Here is a 25557-nt window from a genome sequence, read left to right as displayed (position 1 = left end):
TTGATTTTGACCCCCTCCTATTGTTCAGGGACACATTATTCAATTTCTGTTAGTGACATGTCTGTGGAACTTGTTCAGTTTATGTCTCAGTTGTTGAATCTTGTTATGTTCATACAAATATTTACACGTGAAGTTTGCTGAAAATAAACGCAGCTGACAGTGAGATGACGTTTCTTTTTTTGCCGAGGGCAGGTAAATCAAGGAGGATATGGAGTCCAGGTGAGTGTCATTTTGCACTGACGCGCGTAACGGTGGTGATAGGTGTGCGCCATAACAAGCAGCCTGGTGACCTAGAGGCCGGAGAGGGAGCACACGTGACAACAACAAGATTATTGTTGTTAGCCAAGGGACTAGAGTGAATAACTCTACTCATGGCAGTCAATGTAGGAGTGATACAATCTTTGGCAAAATCATTCGCAAGGAGATTCCTGCAAAAATATTATTTGAAGTCACAATTCTTGTTTTTTGATGTTAGCCAAAGCATAGCCCTAATCTAGCCAGCCTTCTTCAAAATCTCTACTATGAATGGGTTTCAAGAGACACTAGCCAAAGCAATATATGAGCATTACTCATGACAATCAGTGAAGGTCTATCTGACATTTGAAACAGGCAGAGTATTCATACTTCTACGGATGGAAGGTGTAGTTTATGATAGCATTACTGATAGGGTCTCTTCCCATCTCAACATGCCTTCATCGGGGAGATAGAATAGATGTCCATATTGACACAACATTGAGAAACACACACACAGCCTATCATTTCCTTTGTTCTCAGCTCCCCACTTTGTCACTCTCTAATCAGAGTGGTGTGTGAATGCTGGTGACACAGACTCCGATTAATGAGCATATGTGTGTCAGTACAAAGCTGACAGTCAAGCCAGCCCAGGAAACCCCTGCTCCAATCAGAAACATGATGAATCAACCAATCATATGGGGATGAAAGGGTGCTGATTTAATTTTCAGTCCTGATCCAATAATCGAATGTAATCTTTCACTTACATTCTATACAGACAAGAACTGGAATCACAGGCCATTGGCAAGAAGTTTGTTTTACCACATTTATTAAGTTATGTCTCCAAACCTTGTCCTGTCCCTTACCTCGAATTCCTTCCCAGGGAATTTACAAGTCACTATAGACCAAAGCCAGTGAGTCACTGAGGTGCAGCTTCCCATGAAGACTTATGAAGACTTGTGTCACAGGCAAATACGTCCACTGTGACTTTACCTCACATCAAACCACAACAATAACTCAACATATGCCTGAGGGACTCACAGATGAACTTATCGCACTTCTTCTTATGTATTCTCTCTATTCTCATTCCGGTTTAAAAGCTACGTGAGCCCACAAAAGTTGTACAACTTGCTAGCATGTATTTGTCATTTTTGTTGTTGTTTGTTTATTGCTGTGGGTCAAAAGGAGAGAAGGAAGATGAGCGTTAAGGTCCATTGCAGGATGCCGGAATGTGTCAAGGTCATGGTCAGGGCAGCTGTCAATCACTCACCACTAAAAGTGCAAAGAGGATGACCCCACAGCTCCACACGTCTGCTTTCCTCCCGTCGTACTTCTCCCCCTGAGAAAGAGAGAAACAGAGAGAGGGGGTGAGGAAGGGTGAGGGAGAGTGAGACAGAGAGATAACGATAGACAAAAATAGAGAGTAATCAATAATGCATTTTGTTATGGAGGTGAGATACAGATTCCACATGATTTTTATGAACTGAAAACCTCAGATTAACCTTTAAATTACTCACTTGGGTGAGTTAGTGCTTACAGTGCCTTCAGAAAGTATTAATAACCCTTGACATATTCCACATTTTGTTACAGCCTTGATCAAAATGTATTAAATATATTTTATTTTCTCACACATCTACATGTAATAACCCATAAAGACAAACTGACAACAACTTTTTTACAAATGTATTGAAAATGAAATACAAAAATATATCACACCCCTGAGTCAATACTTTGTAGAAGCACCCTTGTTAGCGATTTCAACTGTGAGTCTTTCTGGGTAAGTCTCTAAGAGCTTTGCACAGCTGGATTGTACAATAGTTGCACGTTATTCTTAAAGAAATGATTCAAGCTCTGTCAAGTTATTTGTTGGTCATTGCTAGACAGCCATTTTCAAGTCTTTTCAAAGACTGTCAAGCTGATTTAAGTCAAAATTGCAGCTGGGCCACTCAGGGACATTCAATGTCGTCTTGGTAAGCAACTCCAGTGTAGATTTGGGCTTATGTTTAAGGTTATTGTGTCCCATTGTCTGTTGAAAAGCAGACTGAACCAGGGTTTCCTCAAGGATTTTGGCTGTGCTTAGCTCTATTCTGTTTCTTTGTATCCTAAAAAAAACTCCCTTGTCCTTGCCAATGACAAGCATACCCATAACATGATGCAGCCATCACTATGCTTGAAAATATGAAGAGTGGTACTCAGTGATGTGTTGGATTTGCCCCAAACATAATGCTTTGTATTAAGGACATAAAGATTTTTTTTAAATACTGTTTGGCTGTTTTACTTTAGTGCCTTATTGTAAATAGGATGAATGTTTTGGAATATTTGTATTCTGTACAAACGTCCTTCTTTTCACTCTGTCAATTAGGTCAGTATTGTGGAGTAACTACACTGTTGTTGAGTCATCCTTAGTTTTCTCCTATCACAGCCATTAAACTCTAACTAATTTAAAATCACCATTGGCATGGTGAAATCCCCAAGCGGTTTCCTTCCACTCCGGCAAATGAGTTAGGAAGGACGCCTGTATCTTTGAAGTGACTGTGTGTATTGATACACCATCCGAAGCGTAATTAATAACTTCACCATGTACAAAGGGATATTCAATGTCTGCTTCTTTTTTTCTTCAATAGGTGCCCTTCTTTGTGAGGCATTGGAAAACCTCCCTGGTCTTTGTGGTTGAATTTGTGTTAGAAATTCCCTGCTCAACTGAGGGACCTTACAGATAAATGTGGAAAAAGTCAAGGGGTGTGAATACTTTATGAAGGCACTGTAAGTAACCAACTACATGACAGATGGCACACAGCACAGTTTTTGTTTCAAGTTTCAAGTTTTATTAGTTGTATGTATGGGTAAGACAAGTGGTGTGGTCTATGTATATCTGTAAACAACAGCTGGTGCATGAAATCTAAGAAAGTCTCAAGGTGTTGCTCACCTGAGGTAGAGTGTCTCATGATAAGCTGTAGACCACTGTTTACCAAGAGAGTTTTCTTCTATATTCTTCATAGCTGTCTATTTACCACCACACACCGATGCTGGCACTAAGACCGCACTCAATGAGCTGTATACTGCCATAAGCAAACAGGAAAATGCTCATCCAGAGGCGGCGCTCCTAGTGGCCGGGGACTTTAATGCAGGGAAACTTAAATCAGTTGTACCTCATTTCTACCAGCATGTTAAATGTGCAACCAGAGGGAAAACAACTCGAGACCACCTTTACTCCACACACAGAGACACATACAAAACACTCCCTCGCCCTCTATTTGGAAAATCTGACCATAATTCTATCCTCCTGATTCCTGCTTTCAAGCAAAAACTAAAGCAGGAAGGACCAGTGACACGGTCAATAAAAAAGTGGTCAGATGAAGCAGATGCTAAGCTACAGGACTGTTTTGCTAGCACAGACTGGAATATATTCTGGGATTCTTCCGATGGCATTGAGGTGTACACCACATCAGTCACTGGCTTCATCAATAAGTGCATCGATGACGTCGTCCCCACAGTCACTGTACGTAAAGACCCCAACCAGAAGCCATGGATTACAGACAGCATCTGCACTGAACTAAATGGTAGAGCTGCCACTTTCAAGGAGTGGGACTCTAACCTGGAAGCTTATAAGAAATCCCGCTATGCCCTCCGACGAACAGGCAAAGAGTCAATACAGGACTAAGATTGAATTGTACTACACCGGCTCCAATGCTCGTCGGATGTGGCAGGGCTTGCAAACTATTCCAGACTACAAAGTACAGACGTGAGCTGCCCAGTGATACGAGCCTACCAGACAAGCTAAATTACTTCTATGCTCACTTTGAGGCAAGTAACACTGAAACATGGTTGAGATCTTCAGCTGTTCTGGAAGACTGTGTGATCTCGCTCTCCGCAGCCGATGTGGGTGAAACCTTTAAACAGGTAAACATTCACAAGGCCACAGGGCCAGACGGATTACCAGGACGTGTACTCTGAGCCTATGCTGACCAACTGGCAAGTGTCTTCACTGCCATTTTCAACCTCTCCCTGACTGTAATACCAACATGTTTCAAGCAGACCAGCAGAGTCCCTGTACCCAAGGACACTAAGGTAAACTGCCTAAATGACTACCCGTAGCACTCACATCTGTAGCCATGAAGTGCATTGAAAGTCTGGTTTATTATTATCAACACCATTATCCCAGAAACCGTAGACAGATCCACAGAAAATGCAATCTCTATTGCACTCCACACTGCCCTTTCCCACCTGGACAAAAGGAACACGTATGTGAGAATGCTATTCATTGACTACAGCTCAGCGTTCAACACAATAGTGCCCACGAAGCTCATCACTAAGCTAAGGACCCTGGGACTAAAAATCTCCCTCTGCAACTGGATCCTGTACTTCCTGACGGGCTGCCCCCAGGTGGTAAGGGTAGGTAACAACCCATCCACCACGCTGATTCACAACATGGGGGCCCCTCAGGGGTGCATGCTCAGTTCCGTCCTGTACTCCCTGTTCACTCAAGACTGCACGGACAGGCACGACTCCAACACCATCATCAAGTTTGCTGATGACACAACAGTGGTAGGCCTGATCACCGACAACGATGAGACAGCCTATAGGGAGGAGGTCAGAGACCTGGCCATGTGGTGCCAGGACAACAACCTCTCCCTCAATGTGATCAAGACAAAGAAGATGATTGTGGACTACAGGAAAAGGAGGACCGAGCACGCCTCCATTCTCATCGATGGGCTGTAGTGGAGCAGGTTGAGAGCTTCAATTTCCTTGGTGTCCACATCAGCAACAAACTATCATGGTCCAAACACACCAAGACAGTCGTGAAGAGGGCACGACACAGCCTATTCCTCCTCAGGAGACTGAAAAGATTTGGCATGTGTCTCCAAATCCTCAAAAAGTTATACAGCTGCACCATCGAGAGCATCCTGACCGGTTGCATCACTGCCTGGTATGGCAACTGCTCTGCCTCCGACCACAAGGCACTACAGAGGGTAGTGCTTACAGCCCAGAACATCCCTGGGGCCAATCCTGACATCCAGGACCTCTATACCAGGCGGTGTCAGAGGAAGGCCCTAGAAATTGTCAAAGACTCAAGACATCCTAGTCATAGACTGTCCTCTCTGGTATTGCATGGCAAGTGGTACCGGAGAACCAAGTCTACGTCCAAAAGACTTAACAGCTTGTACACCCAAGCCATAAGACTGCTGAACAGCTAATCGAATGGCGACCCAGACTATTTCCATTGTCTACAGTAGACATAGTCACTTTAACTCTACCTACATGTACATACTATCTCAATTACCTCTACTAACCTTTGCCCCCACGCATTGACTCTGTACCGGTACCCCCTGTATATAGCCTCACTATTGTTATTTTACTGCTGTAATTGAATTATTTGTTACTTTTATTTGTAATTTTTTGTCTATTTTTCACTTAACATGTATTTTTCTTAAAACTGCATTGTTGGTTAAGGGCTTGGAAGTAAGCATTTCACTGTAAGGTCTACCACAACTGTTGTATTCCCGAGCATGTGACAAATAACATTTTATTTGATTTGACACCGTCCAACCGTCCAACAAAACCCTTACTTGCAGGATCCTTCTTGACAATGCAAGCACATATCCACACGGCACACACCTGATTCACAGCTGCACTGCTTATATCAGACGGCAACACGTGGCTGTGTGGCACTGCCACAGCCCGAGGGCCGAAGGGCTGAGAGACAGTTCATTGTATACAGAGCTGAATGGTTAGAGGGGCTGAAGGGGCTCGTTCTGCGATGCCATTATGGGAGGGAGAGAGAGAGAGCGAGAGAGAGAGAGAGAGAGAGAGGTGGTGGTGAGCGAGTGCACTTACCCTTATGACCTCTGGGCAGGCATAGTGAGGAGATCTGTCAAGAGAGATACGCACAACAGCTTTATACAAGGCAATGCACACACACTGTGTTTTATATACACAAACACACATCCAATAAAACACAGTTACCAGAACACGTGCACACACATTGCATGAAGTCACAAACGCATACTCATACACACACTGTTCTGAACGTAAGAAGAGTTAGCTTGAGGACTGCGTGACTGCTGCAAATGTCCCAAATAGGTGGAAGGAATACATTTAGGTTGGAGTCATTAAAACTTGTTTTTCAACCACTCCACAAATTTCTTGTTAACAAACTATGACTTTGGAAAGTCAGTTAGGACATCTACTTTATGCATGACACAAGTAACTATTCCTATTGTTTACAGACAGATTATTTCACTTATAATTAACTTTATCACAATTCCAGTCGGTCAGAAGTTTACATACACCAAGTTGACTGTGGTTTTAAACAGCTTGGAAAATTCCAGAAAATTTGGTTGTGGCTTTAGAAGCTTCTGATAGGCTAATTTACATAATTTGAGTCAATTGGAGGTGTACCTGTGGATGTATTTCAAGGCCTACTTCCAAACTCAGTGCCTCTTTGCTTGACATCATGGGAAAATCAAAATAAATCAGCCAAGACCTCAGAAAAACATGGTACACCTCCACAAGTCAAGTTCATCCTTGGGAGCAATTTCCAAATGCCTGAAGGTACCACGTTCATCTGTACAAACAATAGTACACAAGTTTAAACACCATGGGACCACACAGCTGTCATAACGCTCATGAAGGAGACGCGTTGTCTCCTAGAAATGAATGTACATTGGTGCGGAAAGTGCAAATCAATCCCAGAACAACAGCAAAAACAGTAAATACAACTATAGTAGTTATATCTAGTTCAACTAAATACAACAGTTAAGGGATGAATTGTTCAAATGAAAGGTTAGTGAAGAGCTGCATCGTTTAATTTACTGAGAGTTTCAAATAGGCTTTGCAAAAACCAGAAATCTTCAGCAAGGGTTAAGGATTATCTCCTAAAAAAGTGTTGTCACAACCTTGTGAAGATGCTGGAGGAAATAGATACAAAGATATCTATATCCACAGTAAAACGAGTCCTATATCGAAACAGCCTGAAAGGCCGCTCAGCAATGAAGAAGCCACTGCTCCAAAACCACCATAAAGAAGCAAGACGATGGTTTGCATCTGCACATGGATACAAAGATCGTACTTTTTGGAAAAATGTCCTCTGGTCTGATGAAACAAAAATAAAACTGTTTGGCCATAATGATCATCGTTATGTTTGGAGTAAAAAAGGGGAAGCTTGCAAGCCGAAGAACACCATCCCAACCGTGAAGCACGGGGGGGGGCAGCATCATGTTGTGGGGGTGCTTGCTGCATGAGGGACTGATGCACTTTACAAAATAGATGACGTCACGAGGAAGGAAAATGATGTGGATATATTGAAGCAACATCTCAAGACATCAGTCAGGAAGTTAAAGCTTGGTCGCAAATGGGTCTTCCAAATGGACAATGACCACAAGCATACTTCCAAAGTTGTGGTAAAATAGCTTAAGAACAACAAAGTCAAGGTATTGGAGTGGCCATCACCAAGCCCTGACCTCAATCCCATAGAAGATTTGTGGGCAGAACTGAAAAAGCGTGTACAAGGAGGCCTACAAACCTGACTCAGTAACACCAGCTCTGAGAGGAGGAATGGGCCAAAATTCACCCAACATATTTTGGGAAGCTTGTGGAAGGCAACCCGAAATGATTGACCCAAGTTAAACAATTTAAAGGCAATGCTACCGAATACAAATTGAGTGTATGTAAACATCTGACCCACTGCGAATGTGATGAAAGAAATAAAAAGCTGAAATAAATCATTCTCTCTACTATTATTCTGACATTTCACATTCTTAAAAGAAAGTGGTGATCCTAACTGACCTACGGCAGGACATTTTTACTAGGATTAAATATCAGGAATTGTGAAAAACTGATTTTAAATGCATTTGTCTAAGGTGTATGTAAACTTCCAACTTCAACTGTACCACCTATTTTATCAGCTCTATTAGCAGAAGCACACACTTAACCAGATTAAAAAAACATATTATGGAACAGTGGGGACTGTGAAGAGACACACACACACAGGTACAGACACACGCAAATGCACACATGTGCTAGCACACGCACTCTACACACATATACATTGTAATATTGTTGTATGGTGGTATAATACATGTTCTATTGAAGATATGTAGTGGTGTAATGATGTTATATGATGCCTTTTGTTTTATGTGTAATGTAAGTGACTTAATGTGTTGGGACTCCATGAAGAATGCTGCTGACCTAATAAATACAAAAAGAAATGCACTATGATAAGTTCAGAAGTTCAGATAAGTTCATTGTTTAGTCAGCTACTGAACTAAATTGATTTTTTGGACTGCCCAAATGCATCTCAGCCACAGTCTTGTGCTTTGATTATGTGCACACGCTGTGCTGAGCATACATTGTGTAAAATATTAACCGAAACTCTACTGAGTGTACTGAATTCTATGCAGGACCTATGCACATTGGCATAATATAATTGTCGACTTTATAATGCGACTTAAATAACTGTTTTGAACATACCCTGTGATTTGAACATACTTTACTGTATATTTGCGTTTTGCATTCTTAGTTAGTAGGAAGATCATTCATGAATAGGAATATTACCTCATCCTTTAGACGAGGTACGACAGCGGTGTGATTGTTACAGTATCAACACATGGTTGTGTGATTAACACTGGATGTACACTCCCTCCTTGTCCTTCAATTCCTCTCATCAATCTTAACATCTAACAATACATACCCCTGCATTTATATTACGCGTGCAAGCAGTGTGTGTATTAAGTATCTGGTCCGTTTGCGTTCTGTGTACTGTGTTATTCATTAAATAAAGACACAGTTACTTTGACACACTGACAAGAGTGTTTCCGTGTGTCTGCCTTCTCCTCAACGCAACACACACGCAAGGAGACACACACACATGTACATCCTGTAAACACGAGCTTCCTGATTGCCAGTCAAATTGAATTATGGTAATATATGCAAAACCAGTCAATTTGCCCTAGTCAAACAGAGCACTGTCAGAGCACGCAAACCCAAAAATAATTATAAACCAACACTTTTTTTTAACACATTGTTTATGGCAACTTGTCCTAGTTGTCTCTAAACGATATTTAATGCTCAATGTTTTTTACATTAGGTACGTTAAATGAAGGATTCCTCAATTTGTCCATGTAAAGTACAGTCATTTTATCTGATAAAGATAATATTTCATCATATGTGTATGAACGTTGGTCTGAGGGCAAAGAAGAGAAGGATCTATCACTCTGTGAGAGTGATATTATACGTCTATGAAGCAAGGATAAAAGTTTAGATGTTTCCATTGTCATCATGCCACCTTTTAGGGTATGCAATCTTTATTTCTATATTCAGCTAATTATAAACTGTACCGGTAACTGCCAAAACAATGGAAACACTTGAGAAAATGAGAGATACAAAGTATATAATAAACAATTAATAATAATTTAGTGGATACTTATATTTGTCCTACCTTACACATGCACAAGTGTTAATTAGAAATGTTTTTTTTTTTGCATATCCCAACTCCCCCTGAGGCACCCTCAGATGGTCGTCTTGAAGACCCAACACTAGGCAACACAGTGACTAGGGACTGGTTTCAATGATGGACTATTTTGGCATAGAGGAACTGAAGCAGATAGAGTAGTAGCATATGGCAGTGATATAGTTCCTGTATGCCAAAAGAGTCCATGATTGAAACCAGACCCTAGTCACTGTGTTGCCTAGGGTCTGATTTGTAAAACTTTTCAGGAGAATGGGGTCATGGCCAGGGTCAGCTATTATCAGCAGCGACCCTGGAGCAAATAAGGCTATGTGCCTTGCTCAAGGGTAGATCGGCAGACTGTCGATGTGTCCACCCGGGAATCGAACTAGCGACATTTCGGTTAATGGCCCAACACTCTAACCGTTGGGCTACCTGCTACCCACAAAAGAATGCTAGGAGCTGAGATTGAACCCACGGTCTATGGAGCAGGAGCTCTCTGCTTAGACCACTGCACCATCTGTCCATTGAAAGCAGGTGATTTAGGAAAAGTAGGGCATGAGTAGATGAGCATGAAAACGATGTAAACCATATACTGCATTAGTCACCAGATCTCAACCCAATTGAACGCTTATGGGAGATTCTGGAGCGGCGCCTGAGACAGCATTTTCCACCACCATCTACAAAATCTGAAATTATGGAATTTCTCGTGGAAGAATGGTGTCGCATCCCTCCAATAGAGTTCCTAGACACTTGTAGCATCTATACCAAGGTGCATTGAAGTACTGGCGGCCCAACGCCCCATTAAGACAATACTTTTGGCGTTTCCTGTATTTTGGCAGTTACCTTAGTATGTGCAGTGATTTGAGAGTAAAGTTCCAACCCTTGCAACTACCCTTGCATTTGGACCCATGTGACCCTACAAAAAAATATGCATGAGTCACTGTGACAACAGGGCACAAGAAACGAAAAAGGCATAATTATACAACCACAAATTGGGCCTTAAGGTCAGAGACGTGACATGGCCATCGCCTGAATTCAGTGTCTTTAAAAGGACACCTTGGAACACAAAGTCACACAGTGCCCAACGTGCTTGTCAGATGCAAGACTTTGCCTGAGAAAACAAAGCAGACAAGTTTTTTAAAAATTGTTTTTTGTCTGTTTATTTGTGTTGAGTCATGGCCTAGTTGTGTTTGTGTGTATGAAATGTTGACAAAAAGCTAAGCCCTCGGCAGAGTTCACCTGGGTTAGCATGTTAGCCTGTAATGCCAATTTCCTACTCTTATTTCCTACTTATTTCCTACTCTTATCTCATTGTGCTGGGCCACACTGTCAGTCTTCCAGATGATGATGGACAGTGATTTAGCATTGCTACATTGGCTAATCTGTAAAGATGCAGGGTAGGCTATACTGGTCCTGGTTATCTGGGCTGAAGATCTTACTGACCATGCACACACACACACACACACACACACACACACACACACACACACACACACACACACACACACACACACACACACACACACACACACACACACACAGACACACGGACACACACACACACACACACACACACGGACACACACACGACGCAGGTGCAAACAAACACAAGGATGCTGTTATACACACACGACTTTAGGACTATCTAGGGATTGGACACGCACGCAAACACTAGTGGTGTGAGGGTCAAGTTCTAGGCTACAGTCAGAAACAACAAAATTATTTTTTGACATGGGGTGCAGGATTTCTTTTGCCTGATTTAGATATGTTTCTGACATTTTGGTAGGCTATTTGTTAGTCAACTCGTCTATAATTGTATACATGCAGCTTCCCTTCTGCCATTATATGTTGCCCTAAAAGACTAAAGAAACCCTTGCTCACCAGAATAAAGATTTCAGTTTCCATTTAACTCATCTGGATAGCAGGCTACAGTTCCCTTGACGTGCCACAGGCCTATTTGAAGTCCCTGTTTTGTGACTGTCGAATTTGTGTAGTCTTAACAATCATCACACTCTGATCTCATCCTCTTTTACCATTTCACCAAATCTTTCCCAAACATTACTTTTCTGCCCCCTTCCTTCTCTTTTTTTTGCCCCCTTCCTTCACCTGAAATAATGAAAGAAAAACCTCAATGTAGCCTATTATAGTTATAAATTACACAAGAATGATGCATTACGCACGCGCACACACACGCGCACGCGCACGAGCACACACACACACACACAGTTGGCTCACCCGCAGCTGGTCTCCAGCAGACTATCCCCGACCTGCAGAGACGCCATGCCAAAGTCTGCTATCCTGATGTTGTTCTTCTCATCTAACAACAGGTTCTCTGGCTTCAGATCTCTGTGACTGTGGAGAGGAGGAGGGAAGGAGGGAGGGAGGGAGAGGGAGAGAAGGAAAGGGTGAGGGAGAGGGAAAGAGAGAGAAAAACATAATTTACCCAAGTACCAAGCAGAGGTGAAAACAAGAAAACCTGACAGTCTAACAGGACTGGAATTATGCATTTCCCAGGAATGTTGTCCAGGAAATCTCTATAAAAATATACACATTAAACTATAATTTCCTTTGATGAGACGCTAATGTTTCCGCTTTCCAATAGTCCAGTGTCAGGAGCAGGTCTAGGCAGGGATACTGTAAAAATCACTTTGTGATAACTGCTGATGTAAAAATGATGCATCTGATTGATTTTGATTGATTGATTGATTGATTAATGACTCACCATATGGAGTGACTGTGGCAGAAATCCAGAGCTGAGATGATCTGTCTGAAGAACTTCCTGGCCTCCTTGGGCGTTAACCTTCCCTTCTTGACCAGGTAGTCAAACAGCTCTCCGCCTGACACGTGCTCTAGCACCAGATACCTGGGGAGGGAGGGAACCACACACGTTAAATACACAGACTAGAGCCTTATATTATATATATTACATAATATCTCTATAGTAGGTGTCCAGGCACGACTCCAATACCGTCATTAAGTTTGCAGACGACACAAAAACAACAGTAGGCCTGATCACTGACAACGATGAGACAGCCTATAGAGAGGTCAGAGACCTGGCTCTGTGGTGCCAGGATAACAACCTCTCCTTCAATGTGATCAAGACAAAGGAGATGATTGTGGACTACAGGAAAAGGAGGACCCAGCATGCCCCCATTCTCATCGACGGGGCTGGAGTGGAGAAGGTTGAGAGCTTCAAGTTCCTTGGTGTCCACATCACCAACAAACTATCATGGTCCAAACACACCAATTGTGAAGAGGGCACGACAAAGCCTATTCCCCCTCAGGAGACTGAAAAGACTTGGCATGGGTCCTCAGATCCTCAAAAATTATTACAGCTGCACCATCGAGAGCATTCTGACTGGTTGCATCACTGCCTGGTATGGCAACTGCTCGGCCTCCGACCGCAGTTGCCATACCAGGCAGTGATGTAGATCGTATGGCCCAGTACACCTATACTAGGCGGTGTCAGAGGAAGGCCCTAAAAATTGTCAAAGACTCCAGCCACCCTAGTCATAGACTGTTCTCTCTGCTACAGTACCGCATGGCAAGCGATACCGGAGCACCAAGTCTAGGTCCAAAAGGCTTCTTACCAGCTGTGCCCCGTACATTGACTCTGTACCCGTACCCCTTGTATACAGCCTCGCTACTGTTATTTTACTGCTGCTCTTTAATTATTTATTTGATATTTTTTACTTATCTATTTTTTACTCAACACTTATTTTTCTTAAAACGGCATTGTTGGTTAAGGGCTTGTAAGTAAGCATTTCACTGTGTTCGGCGCATGTGACGAATACAATTGAATTTGATGTGTCTCTGGATAGGTATTACAAAGTTAGTTTACAAGATCCAGGACTGCTTGTAGTGAAAGGCCAGGAACAGCTAGCCTCGAGCTGACTACACATTTACATTATATTGACATTTTAGTCATTTAATGGGGCACACCCAATCATTAATTCATGTTGATCCTGAAACCACTGCTTTTAGTGCACCCTCAAGTGTTAATATGTATTTCTAACATTTGGAGCATTGCTCTTCGATCCATAGAAGTTCCTCTCCTCTATAGTTGTATCTACAGCGGTTGCTACTGTGAGAGTATATGTGGTAACTCTTGTGGTACATTCTGCGGTAGCTACTGTGCTAGATCTGTGAGAAAGCACTGAAGACACATCCCTACTGTGGTATCCCTACTGTAGCAGGATACTCCACATTCCCACAACCCCCCTCTCTCCCACTCACAACACTTCCTGATTTATTAGCAGATTAAGGGACCTGTCAACGCTAGTTAAATTAGGAACACATCCACACATGATTTGTGAGTGGGAAAATGTATCCGAGGCAAACACTTTGCGTCCGCGTCAGCGATTCGTCTGTGTCATCGGAATATTAGGGAAACAAATTCCCACACCAGTCGTCGCTGGCGACTTTAACAATTATTGAATAGTGCATTAAGCAGAGCCATTGGAGCAGGGACACAAGAAAGATTAATACATAGGATAACATATGGATCTACATTAAACCCACAGGCTTCTGAATAGGCAGCTAAAACTGAGGGAGACTCAATGAAACATTACATGCCAGTGTTAGAATGGCCCTGGAAAATACATTTCTCAAGTGATTTTCAGCTTGTATTTCTTGTTTGCTCAAGTGATTTTCAGCCTTCCTTGCTTGTTTGCTAGCGTGTTGCTATGCACTGGTGCTTCTCCAAATATGCAATTTAACAGTTTAAGGGAAGCACATTTGTTACAGCGCTTCAGTGAACCAAATAGTTTTTGGAAAGGACACTTACAAATATTTCTTGTTTTCGTAGACGTCGTGCAACTTTAAAACGTGAGGGTGCTCTATGAGCTTCAGAATGGCTATCTCTCGCTCCACCTGCAGAAACAGAAAAAAGAGAGAAAATGAGGAGAAATGAATAATATTAGTGTGTGATTCAAAGTACTTATGGAATACTTTAATGGCCCTAAAAAAAAATGTTTTTAAACTGCATAGCTCCTAGATGGATGTAATGTAAGTACTGACTATCCATGAGATCTTTAACATTGGAGCCCACTCAACAAAAACTATTTGGTGCTAGGGCCTGAACAATGAAGAGGAGAACGTGCAGACACAAAGAGAGAGCATAGAGGAATGGAAAGGGAGAGTACATAGGAGAAAAATAAAGACCGAGACAGCGAGACGTGGTGGGAATAAGAGACTGACTGGCAGTTCCAGAGCCCATGTCTAGCCTGGCAGCTTGGGTCCATGCCAGGGCCTGCGGGAACAGCGACACTTGTTAAGGTCCTGCTCCTGCCACAACGCAACCACACACTAGCAAATTTAACTCATTAATCACACACTGGTATCTGATATTACTCTACCGTAATACACCACGACACAGCAGATAGGTGGGGATATTTCAACTACCTGTTTTCACACTCTGGAAAAGGTCAAAAGGTCCAGAACCTCCACCTGATAATGTGGTAACATTTTCCAATGGACCTTGGGCTAAACTTGAGGTAGGTTTATTGATGTGATAGAAAGGTACAGTACATATGTTCCTTGCATAGAACATTTGGGTTATTTTGGCCACACACCATGTGACTCACAAATACTGTGTGGTCTGTACAGCTACTACAGACATTTGTGTCATGTTCTTTCACAAACAGCACGCCCACATAGTCACAGAAAAGAAAAAACATAATGACGAGACACATTAGTGACCAATAATAAAAATGTCAACTGCATTTTTTTTAGCCTCCAAACATCCAGACAAATCAGCTACTGTTTGTGTACCATTTGTGCCATGAACAGTTAGCCCGGACTGACATCATCATGAATGTCGTGTGGCAGCCTCCATTTTGTGTGATACTGTCAAAGTCAGTAAAGCGTCATGATTCAAACCAATGTGACAACTCCTACTTTGAGATATCACATTACAGGGGTAATGGCAACTCAATGGGTAGTACACTTTATGCTTATGAACATAGATCGACATTTGCTAACCATTAAATGACCTAAACAGTACATGAGTGAGATGAATATGTTAATATGTTGCAGTAGCTGCAGTATGACCAAATCTACCAACAAGATGCCAAGTGCAAACCTCAGGAGGATAGACATACACAGGGACACACATACAGCACACACCCCCCCCTCCCCTTCCCCCGTGCCCCCTCCCCACCAACAGCACCTCCAGTCCAGAAAGCTGAGCTGTATTTACAGAATGCTAGCAGTATAAATGCCAGCTCAGTGAAAACATGAGGGGTGAAGCTGGCCACGGTTTCTCTCAATAAATCTCACTCTAATTGCTTTATTAAAGGGTCTGTCTTGTTAGCCAAAGACACAGGTACCATAAACCATAAATACAGAAAATAAACACAATGTATTCACAATTATCTACACAGGTTAGCATTTACAGTACAGTAGAGATTGCATCTACATTTATATAATATTTAGCTGGGTTTGGCAAATAACTGGTATTTCATTTTCATATTGCAAAACTGGTGCCGTCCAATCCCTCTTCAAATGTCAATAAGGAACACCTAAAGTCATCAGTATTGAATTGAATAAGCGTTATTAACGTCATTCATCAGTAACCAGTGGAGTGGTATCAGTGGGAATACCTGCTCCAGCTAGTCAAACTAACCCTGTGTTAATTCTGTACTGAATGTCCTATTGACTGGACTTCTCATTGGCTGATCATTAGTGCTGTTAGGCACTATTAGGCTATGATGTTGGAACACACAAAGGCTATCTGATACGTTAGTGTAGCAGAGGTGGTTCAGTGAACTACACAATTGTGTGATTATTAACCTTGTCTGAGCTCTGGAGACTTGTGTTAGCTGCCAGAGTTGGGATTTAACTCAATGGTTCTAAGAAAGTCTTCATGTTTGGAGGCATGAACACCCAGTAGGTCATACTAGCCTGGTATCAGAACGTATGAGAGTTGCTTGAGAGTTTGTGGAACATCTGGATGCACAGAGAGGACTAAACATTGCTGCCTGTTGCACCATGACCCATGGCATCTTGACCCAGTGAGCCAATTAGCCAATTAGCTATCAAGAAATCTTGGTGTGCATGCATGAATCTAAAGTTGGGTTCTATGCAGATTTGGTGGCACACATACACACACAGTAATATGTTGTCATGACTACACGTGAGGATCACAATGGGTCAGCTCAGCTTGGCAATGGCTGACAATCACCAGACCCTCTCCCACCAGCAAAGGCTGGGAGGAGGGAACGGCGGGGGTTTTGAGACCTCACACCCAGTCGTAAATTAAGCAGGAGAGAACTCTCTCTTGGCTCTTCAGTATCAACCAAAATAATAACTTTGTCTCCAGAAGACTTTTGCCAACAAAACTCTAATGTCCAAAAGTGGACAATGGAACAATAATTCTTACATGGGGAATGTGGGAAATGGTAAGTGGGTAGATGTAGAAAACTAATGTCATATTGTTTGTCTTTTTGTGATGTTATTAAAAACTGTATGAACAAAATACTGTAACTTAGGAAGGAAACCTCCTTTGACTGTCAAGTCTTCATCCACTCTGATGTGAAATTAATATGAATAATGATGACAGTATTTCTGTTAAGATATGAATGTCTTTTGGTTGTCTAATGAGATAATGGTTTTTGATGTCCTTTGCACATTAAGTAGCCATGCCCTGAGTGAGGTCAGAGAGCTTGTCAGCGTGATGGAACTGTCCTTTCTGACCAGAGTGCTTATAAGGACTGGCTAAGAATGAACATATCAGACCAGAAAGACGTGAGACCATGTTCCACACATTGAAATGGCTACAACTTAACCTCAACATGAGGTGAAGAAGATAAACTCACCAGACTAGACCAAGTCACCGCCAGTCTGCAGCTGCGTGTGTAAAGTAGTTTGGAACATTGACTATCTACCCGAGGAAGAGGAGAAGAAAACTCCCCTCTCAGAAAATCAATGGTATGGCTAAGTAGCTGTTCTTAGGAAACAGCCCATTGGAGACCAGACACCTAAGAAGAAGGACATCTGGCCTCCCGGGGGGCCGCAGTGCTAGTTGTGCCACCAGAGATTCTCGGTTTGAGCCCAGGCTCTGTCGCAGCCGGCCGTGACCGGAAGGCCCATGGGGCGACACACAATTGGTCCAGCGTCGTCCGGGTTAGGGACGGTTTGGCCGGCAGGGATATCCTTGTCTCATTGTGCACTAGCGACTCCTGTGGCGGGCCGGGCGCAGTGCACACCGACCAGGTCGCCAGGTGTACAGTGTTTCCTCTGACACATTGGTGCGGCTGGCTTCCGGGTGTGATGTGCATTGTGTCAAGAAGCAGTTTGGCTTGGTTGGGTTGTGTTTCGGAGGACGCATGACTCTCGACCTTCGCCCCTTGAGTCCGTACGGGAGCTGCAGCGTCGAGACAAGACTGTAACTACTACCAATTGGTTACCACGAAATTGGGTTAAAAAAAAGGACATTGTGACCTCTGGTTGACAATTAGAGCATGTACAAGTAGCCCACATGAAAGGCTAACCGAAACAACTTTCCGAGAGGGCGTGGTTTCCGACCGAGATAAACGACGAACGAATGGCATTCAACACGTAAATACATTCATTATTTTCTAAGTCCAAATGAGTGGCGGTTCGTGGGCAAGGTATATGATTAATGTGAGGACAGTCCTAAAATCTATCCATGAAAAATGTCCCTTTTCCTCTATCAGTCTATTTTCCCACCCCCTTCTCCATCTCTGTGTAATAAGCCATCATATCTTGTCAGTCTACTAGGGACCTTTGTCGTTATTATTTAGTTAGCTAGTAAATAATGAAACCAATTTGGTGAGTACGGAATAATGCTCAAAGCTGGGGTTCTTGCGGAACCAAGAAGGTTATGACTGTTCAGAATGATCATTGATGTGAGGTAATGATTAATTAGTGACTGTTATTGATATATAACTTATAACTTGTGGGTAATGATTGTGAGGTAATGATTAATTAGTGACTGTTATTGATATATAACTTATAACTTGTGGCCCATGGGTCCTAACTGTCTTAGGTCAGCTGTGAGCTGCTGCAAGGTGATGTGTCCCAATGTAGTCCTTAAGTGCTATTTCTCTTAAGTACCCAATTGTCCTGAAATCCTCATGTGAGTGTGCCATTGTCCTCCCCATGTTGTATGTTTATCTTGCTCTGATATCTTTCAGCAGATCTATCCTGTACTCTGTTTTCATACCCACTACCTTTCCTAATGACAGCGTGCCAGAACTTTACCCACATACCAACAAAGGGGCACTGACACACCCACAGGGAAAGGGGGAAAGGGTAGAGGGGTGAAAGACAGACAAGACGAGAGGCGAGGGAAGAGGGTTAGGAACTAGGAAAGTGAGGCACAGGGGACAGAAGCAACCACAACAACGTAATTATATTCCCATCAAAGCCCCCAATCTTCAAAGGTTCAGTCACTGGGATCGGGGCTGGAGCCTTGGAGCAGAGGGAAATAAATAATGAAACCCTTCAAGCTTTGGCCCAGTGGCTGGCCCCACCAAGCCCTCTGCCATGCCAGCTTCCCCCTTTTTGCCTTCCTTCTCTCTGCCTTCTCTCACAGACAGGGAATGAAGGAAGGAGGAAGGGAGAGAGAGATTCAGAGAGAGAGTGATAGACAGAGGGAAGGAGAGCGAGGGACTGAGCGATAGTTTCTTGTTTACAGCAGCACTCAAAATGAAAATGTTTCCTTTTCAATTTCCTCCTGTCCCTTTCTCTGTCTGTCCCTCTCTAACTTTTCTCTTATTCTCTTATTTCTCTCTTTCACACACTCTGGCTCTCTCTCAGATGTGCTATGCTATCAAGGCCTTAACAACAGGCATGCTAATGCTAGGTGCTAGTAACGTTTATCTGTTTACAACCGGGATGCTAACGCTAGGTGCTAGCGACATTGCTATGTTTACGGCAGGGATTTGAATGATAGGTGCAAGCATCAGCGACGAGGATAGTGTCCACCTGAAGCAACATAAGCTCACACTTTCACACACTCTCTCATGTCCTGTGGGAATCAACATTAAGAACGCATTTCCATACCATGAAGAAGTTCACAAAAAATGTGCAGCCATATACGCATAGAAAATATGTATTAGACACACATCTATGAATATGCATGCCACACCAGTATGCACGCAGCACGTGTGCACACACACACACACACACAATCACGCACACACACACACACACACACACACACACACACACACACACACACACACACACACACACACACACACACACTCACTCACACCGACTCACACCCACTCACAGACATAAAATACAATTGACACTGTACAGTAAGTGTGTGTGCATGTCCGTGTGCCTGTGCCCACACCTGTGTGGAACATCAATGGACATCCACACCTCTGTGTATGTTCTAACCCCACAGCTTGTGTCACTGATGAAGTGATGCGTCATTATACAACAAGATTTGTCCAGGGGGGCACGGTTTTTGAAACGGTTCAAACGGAATATTAACCCGCATTTTTCTTAGTCGTAGCTCGCGGTTAAAGCCCTTCCTCTATACCAATCCACAATGCCCTAACGAGTGTCTACTAGATGGTAACAAGCACTCGCATTGCACCTAGTGGATGATATTGACATTTCATGCACAAGACATCTCCCGAAGTCCTGGGGCCCTGGAAAAACGTCTAATACCGCAGTGGATCTGGTGTGACCTGGCTACAGTATAGTACCGCTATATTCATAGAGCAGAGTAAGAAGTTCTACTATGGAGTGAGATTAGATTATTGTGAATGTATAGAACATTATGTTGTATAATTTGCAATGATTATGAGTCTAATCTCACTCGATATTCTTAGTCTAAATGCCAGGGATGACTGGAAGAAGGGTGCTGGTGATGATGTTAGGTGGTGAACTCTGTCTCTGCAACATGTCATCTCCTCTGGTCTCTAAATGTCAAGTCTCTGGTGCTCAGACTGTCTTCAGCTGTTACACACACACAATCCATCTAGGATCTCACACACACGCACACACACACACACACACACACACACACACACACACACACACACACACACACACACACACACACACACACACACACACACACACACACACACACACACACACACACAGTTGACTCACCAGCAGCTGACTAATAAATAAATAAACTAATAATGATCAGTACAATGAGAGATTATTCTTGGTCGGGGTTGCCAGATTGAATGATTCCAGTAAACAGGACTGATTATCCAGACCATTTCCCGAGGGAAACCCACCCTGCCAAACCCCCCACTTTTCCCACAGACAGACTCAAGGTCAACTGACTTACTACTACCAATGACAAAAAAAATCATCCAAATTGCAGCTGTAATGGCTAGATTAACTTGGCTATCATTAGAGAAGGGCGGTTCCCAGATCATAAATGAAAATTCCAAAATCGATTTAAAAGGCTTGTATGGAAGTATAGAGGACGATTAGGGGTTAAAACGTGAGAGAATTATAAATATAATTTATAAACCCAGCACAGTGGGTTTGAAATTGCTAATAAACAAACACGTGAACTGTAATTGTCCAAATTATATGCGGGGTTGGTATGGTTCTGAACACTCCTGTCAAGTCAATTATGGAAAACAAGGGGAATGCGGATCCGGAGATAAGTGCATGAAAGGGCGGAATGGAGTAGTGAAGGGGAGAGAAGCATGGAGATGCATCCTATTCCTTTGCTGTCATATCAAATAAGCCCTCGTCCCTTCCCCCATCATCCACCCTGCCATCTCCTTGGATCAGTGACACACTCACCCATGTACAAGGTAAACAACCACCGCCCACCCCCTACCCTATCTTAGAGATGGAGACAGACAACGCAATTTATTACGCTCAATTATTCCACATATGGTGTGTTAATGTGTAGTAATAAAGTGTTGAGGAGTGGGGCGGTGGGGGAAGAGACGGTCACACAACAGACCTTAGAGAAATTAGGTGAGACAACTTGTCAGGTCCACAGCTGCTCCCGTAGGCTCCTGAGAGAATGTGTGTGTGTGTGTGTGTGTGTGTGTGTGTGTGTGTGTGTGTGTGTGTGTGTGGTCATACATAATGGTGTCTTTGAATTAAAACCAGCCGTGGTATATTTCATACACCATGGTGCGTGTACAGTATAGTGTAACATCTGATGAAAATGATCATGTATTTTCACTGTTCAGTACCAAGGCTAACTCCCACAAGAAGATGTATTGTGCAGTAAGAAGCTTCTACCATTCATATCCAATCAAATCAAACGTTATTGGTCACATACAGACATTTAGCAGATGTAACAAAATGCTTGTGTTCCTAGTTCCAACAGTGCAGTAGAATCTAACAATTTATAACAATACACACACATCTAAAGGTAAAATAATGGAATTAAGAAATATTAGGACGAGCTTCACCGGGGTCTATGGGGGGCTCTGCTATTCCTGTCATTTGTGGGGGGTTAAGTTAGAGGAGCCCCTGGTGGGGCTAGGGTTGGGCTGAGGGCTCCGGCTCAAAATGGACAACAGCCATCAACCACTATTATGGGAAGCTCCGTGGTTAGATTGGTGGAAGTCCGAAATACCCGTACACTTTGTTTTGCTGGAGCTAGGGTATTGGATTTATCAGAGGTCATGCCCACCATCAAGAAACAGATTCCTGCTCTGAAAACAGTTGTGTTGCATATTGGGTCTGATGATATTATGCGTGTGAGTTCTGTAAAGCTAAGAGACATATACAGTGCCTTGTGAAAGTATTCGGCCCCCTTGAACTTTGCGACCTTTTGCCACATTTCAGGCTTCAAACATAAAGATATAAAACTGTATTTTTTTGTGAAGAATCAACAACAAGTGGGACACAATCATGAAGTGGAACGACATTTATTGGATATTTCAAACTTTTTTAACAATTCAAAAAATGAAAAATTGGGCGTGCAAAATTATTCAGCCCCTTTACTTTCAGTGCAGCAAACTCTCTCCAGAAGTTCAGTGAGGATCTCTGAATGATCCAATGTTGACCTAAATGACTAATGATGGTACATACAATCCACCTGTGTGTAATCAAGTCTCCGTATAAATGCACCTGCACTGTGATAGTCTCAGAGGTCCGTTAAAAGCGCAGAGAGAATCATGAAGAAGAAGGAACACACCAGGCAGGTCCGAGATACTGTTGTGAAGAAGTTTAAAGCCGGATTTGGATACAAAATATTTCCCAAGCTTTAAACATCCCAAGGAGCACTGTGCAAGCGATAATATTGAAATGGAAGGAGTATCAGACCACTGCAAATCTACCAAGACCTGGCCGTCCCTCTAAACTTTCAGCTCATACAAGGAGAAGACTGATCAGAGATGCAGCCAAGAGGCCCATGATCACTCTGGATGAACTGCAGAGATCACAGCTGAGGTGGGAGACTCTGTCCATAGGACAACAATCAGTCATATATTGCACAAATCTGGCCTTTATGGAAGAGTGGCAAGAAGAAAGCCATTTCTTAAAGATATCCATAAAAAGTGTTGTTTAAAGTTTGCCACAAGCCACCTGGGAGACACACCAAACATGTGGAAGAAGGTGCTCTGGTCAGATGAAACCAAAATTGAACTTTTTGGCAACAATGCAAAACGTTATGTTTGGCGTAAAAGCAACACAGCTCATCACCCTGAACACACCATCCCCACTGTCAAACATGGTGGTGGCAGCATCATGGTTTGGGCCTGCTTTTCTTCAGCAGGGACAGGGAAGATGGTTAAAATTGATGGGAAGATGGATGGAGCCAAATACAGGACCATTCTGGAAGAAAACCTGATTCTGTCTGCAAAAGTCTGCAAAAGACCTGAGACTGGGACGGAGATTTGTCTTCCAACAAGACAATGATCCAAAACATAAAGCAAAATCTACAATGGAATGGTTCAAAAATAAACATATCCAGGTGTTAGAATGGCCAAGTCAAAGTCCAGACCTGAATCCAATCGAGAATCTGTGGAAAGAACTGAAAACTGCTGTTCACATATGCTCTCCATCCAACCTCACTGAGCTCGAGCTGTTTTGCAAGGAGGAATGGGAAAAAATGTCAGTCTCTCGATGTGCAAAACTGATAGAGACATACCCCAAGCGACTTACAGCTGTAATCGCAGCAAAAGGTGGCGCTACAAAGTATTAACTTAAGGGGGCTGAATAATTTTGCACGCCCAATTTTTCAGTTTTTGATTTGTTAAAAAAGTTTGAAATATCCAATAAATGTCGTTCCACTTCATGATTGTGTCCCACTTGTTGTTGATTCTTCACAAAAAAATACAGTTTTATATCTTTATGTTTGAAGCCTGAAATGTGGCAAAAGGTCGCAAAGTTCAAGGGGGCCAAATACTTTCGCAAGGCACTGTAATTGTCTCGGGCCCAATTCCATTTGTGTTAGCCATCTCTAGTCTCTTCAGCAGTGGTTAATGCATGTCCTTCGTCGACAATTTTGACTCCTGGAATAGGCCTGGCTACTTTGTGGAAGACAGAATTCACCTAGGTGAAAATGGCTCCTGGCTATTGTCATCAAACATGGGAAAGGTTCTTGGTCAACTAAATTGATGTGAGGACAATATTAGCATTACATGTAAGTCAGTTTTCACCATCTCCTCTTTGGTCATTGTGAGAGTTCCACATGTTGTATCTGAAAGTGGTGACATGTCTAATGGTGCTAACCGGAGAAATGTAATTGCTATTCCTGACACGCCTGCTCCCACTCTCCCTCCCTGGAGCGCGAAGGCGCCAGGCTCCCCAGCATTACGCACTCCTGCCTCCATCATTACACACACCTGCCTTTCCCCGTCACGCGCATCAGCGTATTATTGGACCTCACCTGGACTCAATGTTTATTACCTCCCCTATATCTTTGACAGTTCCCCATCTCTGTTTCTCCGCTGCTGCATTACTTGTCATTTGACCTTGTGTACCCGTGTGCTGATGCCGCTCCTGTCTTGTTCTGTCTATTTCTAATTAAATGTCAACTCCCCGTACCTGCTTCTCGGCTCCAGCGTTGGTCCTTACCACTCCTACTTTGTTTTCTTTTCCTACTAGGTATATTCCAATCGTTGAGTCTACTGTTGTGCTGAAATCGCAAAAGTAATCTGACACATTGAAACTCTGTGTGATTTTAAATGCAGAAAATGTTTGACATTTTTACATCTGTACATCTGTAGTTTATTACCTAAAATAGATCATGTCAAGATCTGGGCCTCTAAGGCAGACCGTGATACATATTTTTTAAATCTAAAACCTGGTTAACTGATAAAACCCTGGACTCTGAGGTTAATATGGATGGTTACAATGTGTTTAGGGCTGATAGGAAAGGCAAAGGTGGTGGTGTTGCTATTTACACAAATAATTGTCTTCCTGTGTCTCTGTTAAAGGCTACCTCCAGTCCTAAACAATTTGAATTGAGTCTTCAGTTGGGCTCAAACTCAACAATACCAGTTATAGGTATCTATCATCCACCCTCCGCCAAGAACGACCTCACATGATTTAATTGCCATTTTTACTACCCCAGAGGTGTTGACGCAGGATGCTGACTGTTTAAAGGATTTTTGTACAAATCTAAATTTGACCCAGCTGGTTACAAAGCCTACTCGTCCAAACTTAAAGGACCCTACGAAATCGACTTTGATTGACCTCACACTTACAAATAAAAATCAAATCAAATTTTATTGGACACATACACGTGTTTAGCAGATGTTATTGCAGATGTAGCGAAATGTTTGTGTTTCTAGCTCCAACAATGCAGTAATATCCAACAAATACTATCTAACAATTTCACAACAATACACACACATTTAAAGGAATGGAATTAAGAATATATAAATATTTGGACGAGCAATGTCCGCGACATGGTTGGTTTTCTATTTATAATCCGTGATTGTCTGTAGACCTTG

The 25557-nt window shown here is 42.7% G+C and overlaps 1 protein-coding gene across 8 annotated transcripts in view; it reads right to left on the bottom strand.

Annotated features, from left to right (window-relative positions):
• The window catches only part of LOC110506278 (serine/threonine-protein kinase BRSK2), a 164817-nt gene that overhangs the window by 35976 nt on the left and 103284 nt on the right, over positions 1–25557 (bottom strand). For all 8 annotated transcript variants that reach the window (XM_036963397.2, XM_036963400.2, XM_090221745.1 and 5 more), the window contains exons 3-7: positions 14466–14551; positions 12402–12542; positions 11915–12031; positions 6067–6100; positions 1502–1570 (exon numbers count right to left, since the gene is read on the bottom strand). In XM_036963397.2, the coding sequence (XP_036819292.1) occupies positions 1502–1570; positions 6067–6100; positions 11915–12031; positions 12402–12542; positions 14466–14551 (447 nt within the window). The remainder of the gene's footprint in view (positions 1–1501; positions 1571–6066; positions 6101–11914; positions 12032–12401; positions 12543–14465; positions 14552–25557) is intronic.

This window comes from Oncorhynchus mykiss, chromosome 26 (assembly GCF_057628025.1).
Source record: "Oncorhynchus mykiss isolate SJ-2025 chromosome 26, ASM5762802v1, whole genome shotgun sequence".
Classification (NCBI taxonomy): Eukaryota; Metazoa; Chordata; class Actinopteri; order Salmoniformes; family Salmonidae; genus Oncorhynchus; species Oncorhynchus mykiss.
The sequence above is the reverse complement of the archived record's forward strand: the minus strand, read 5'-3'. Positions and strand labels throughout refer to the sequence as shown.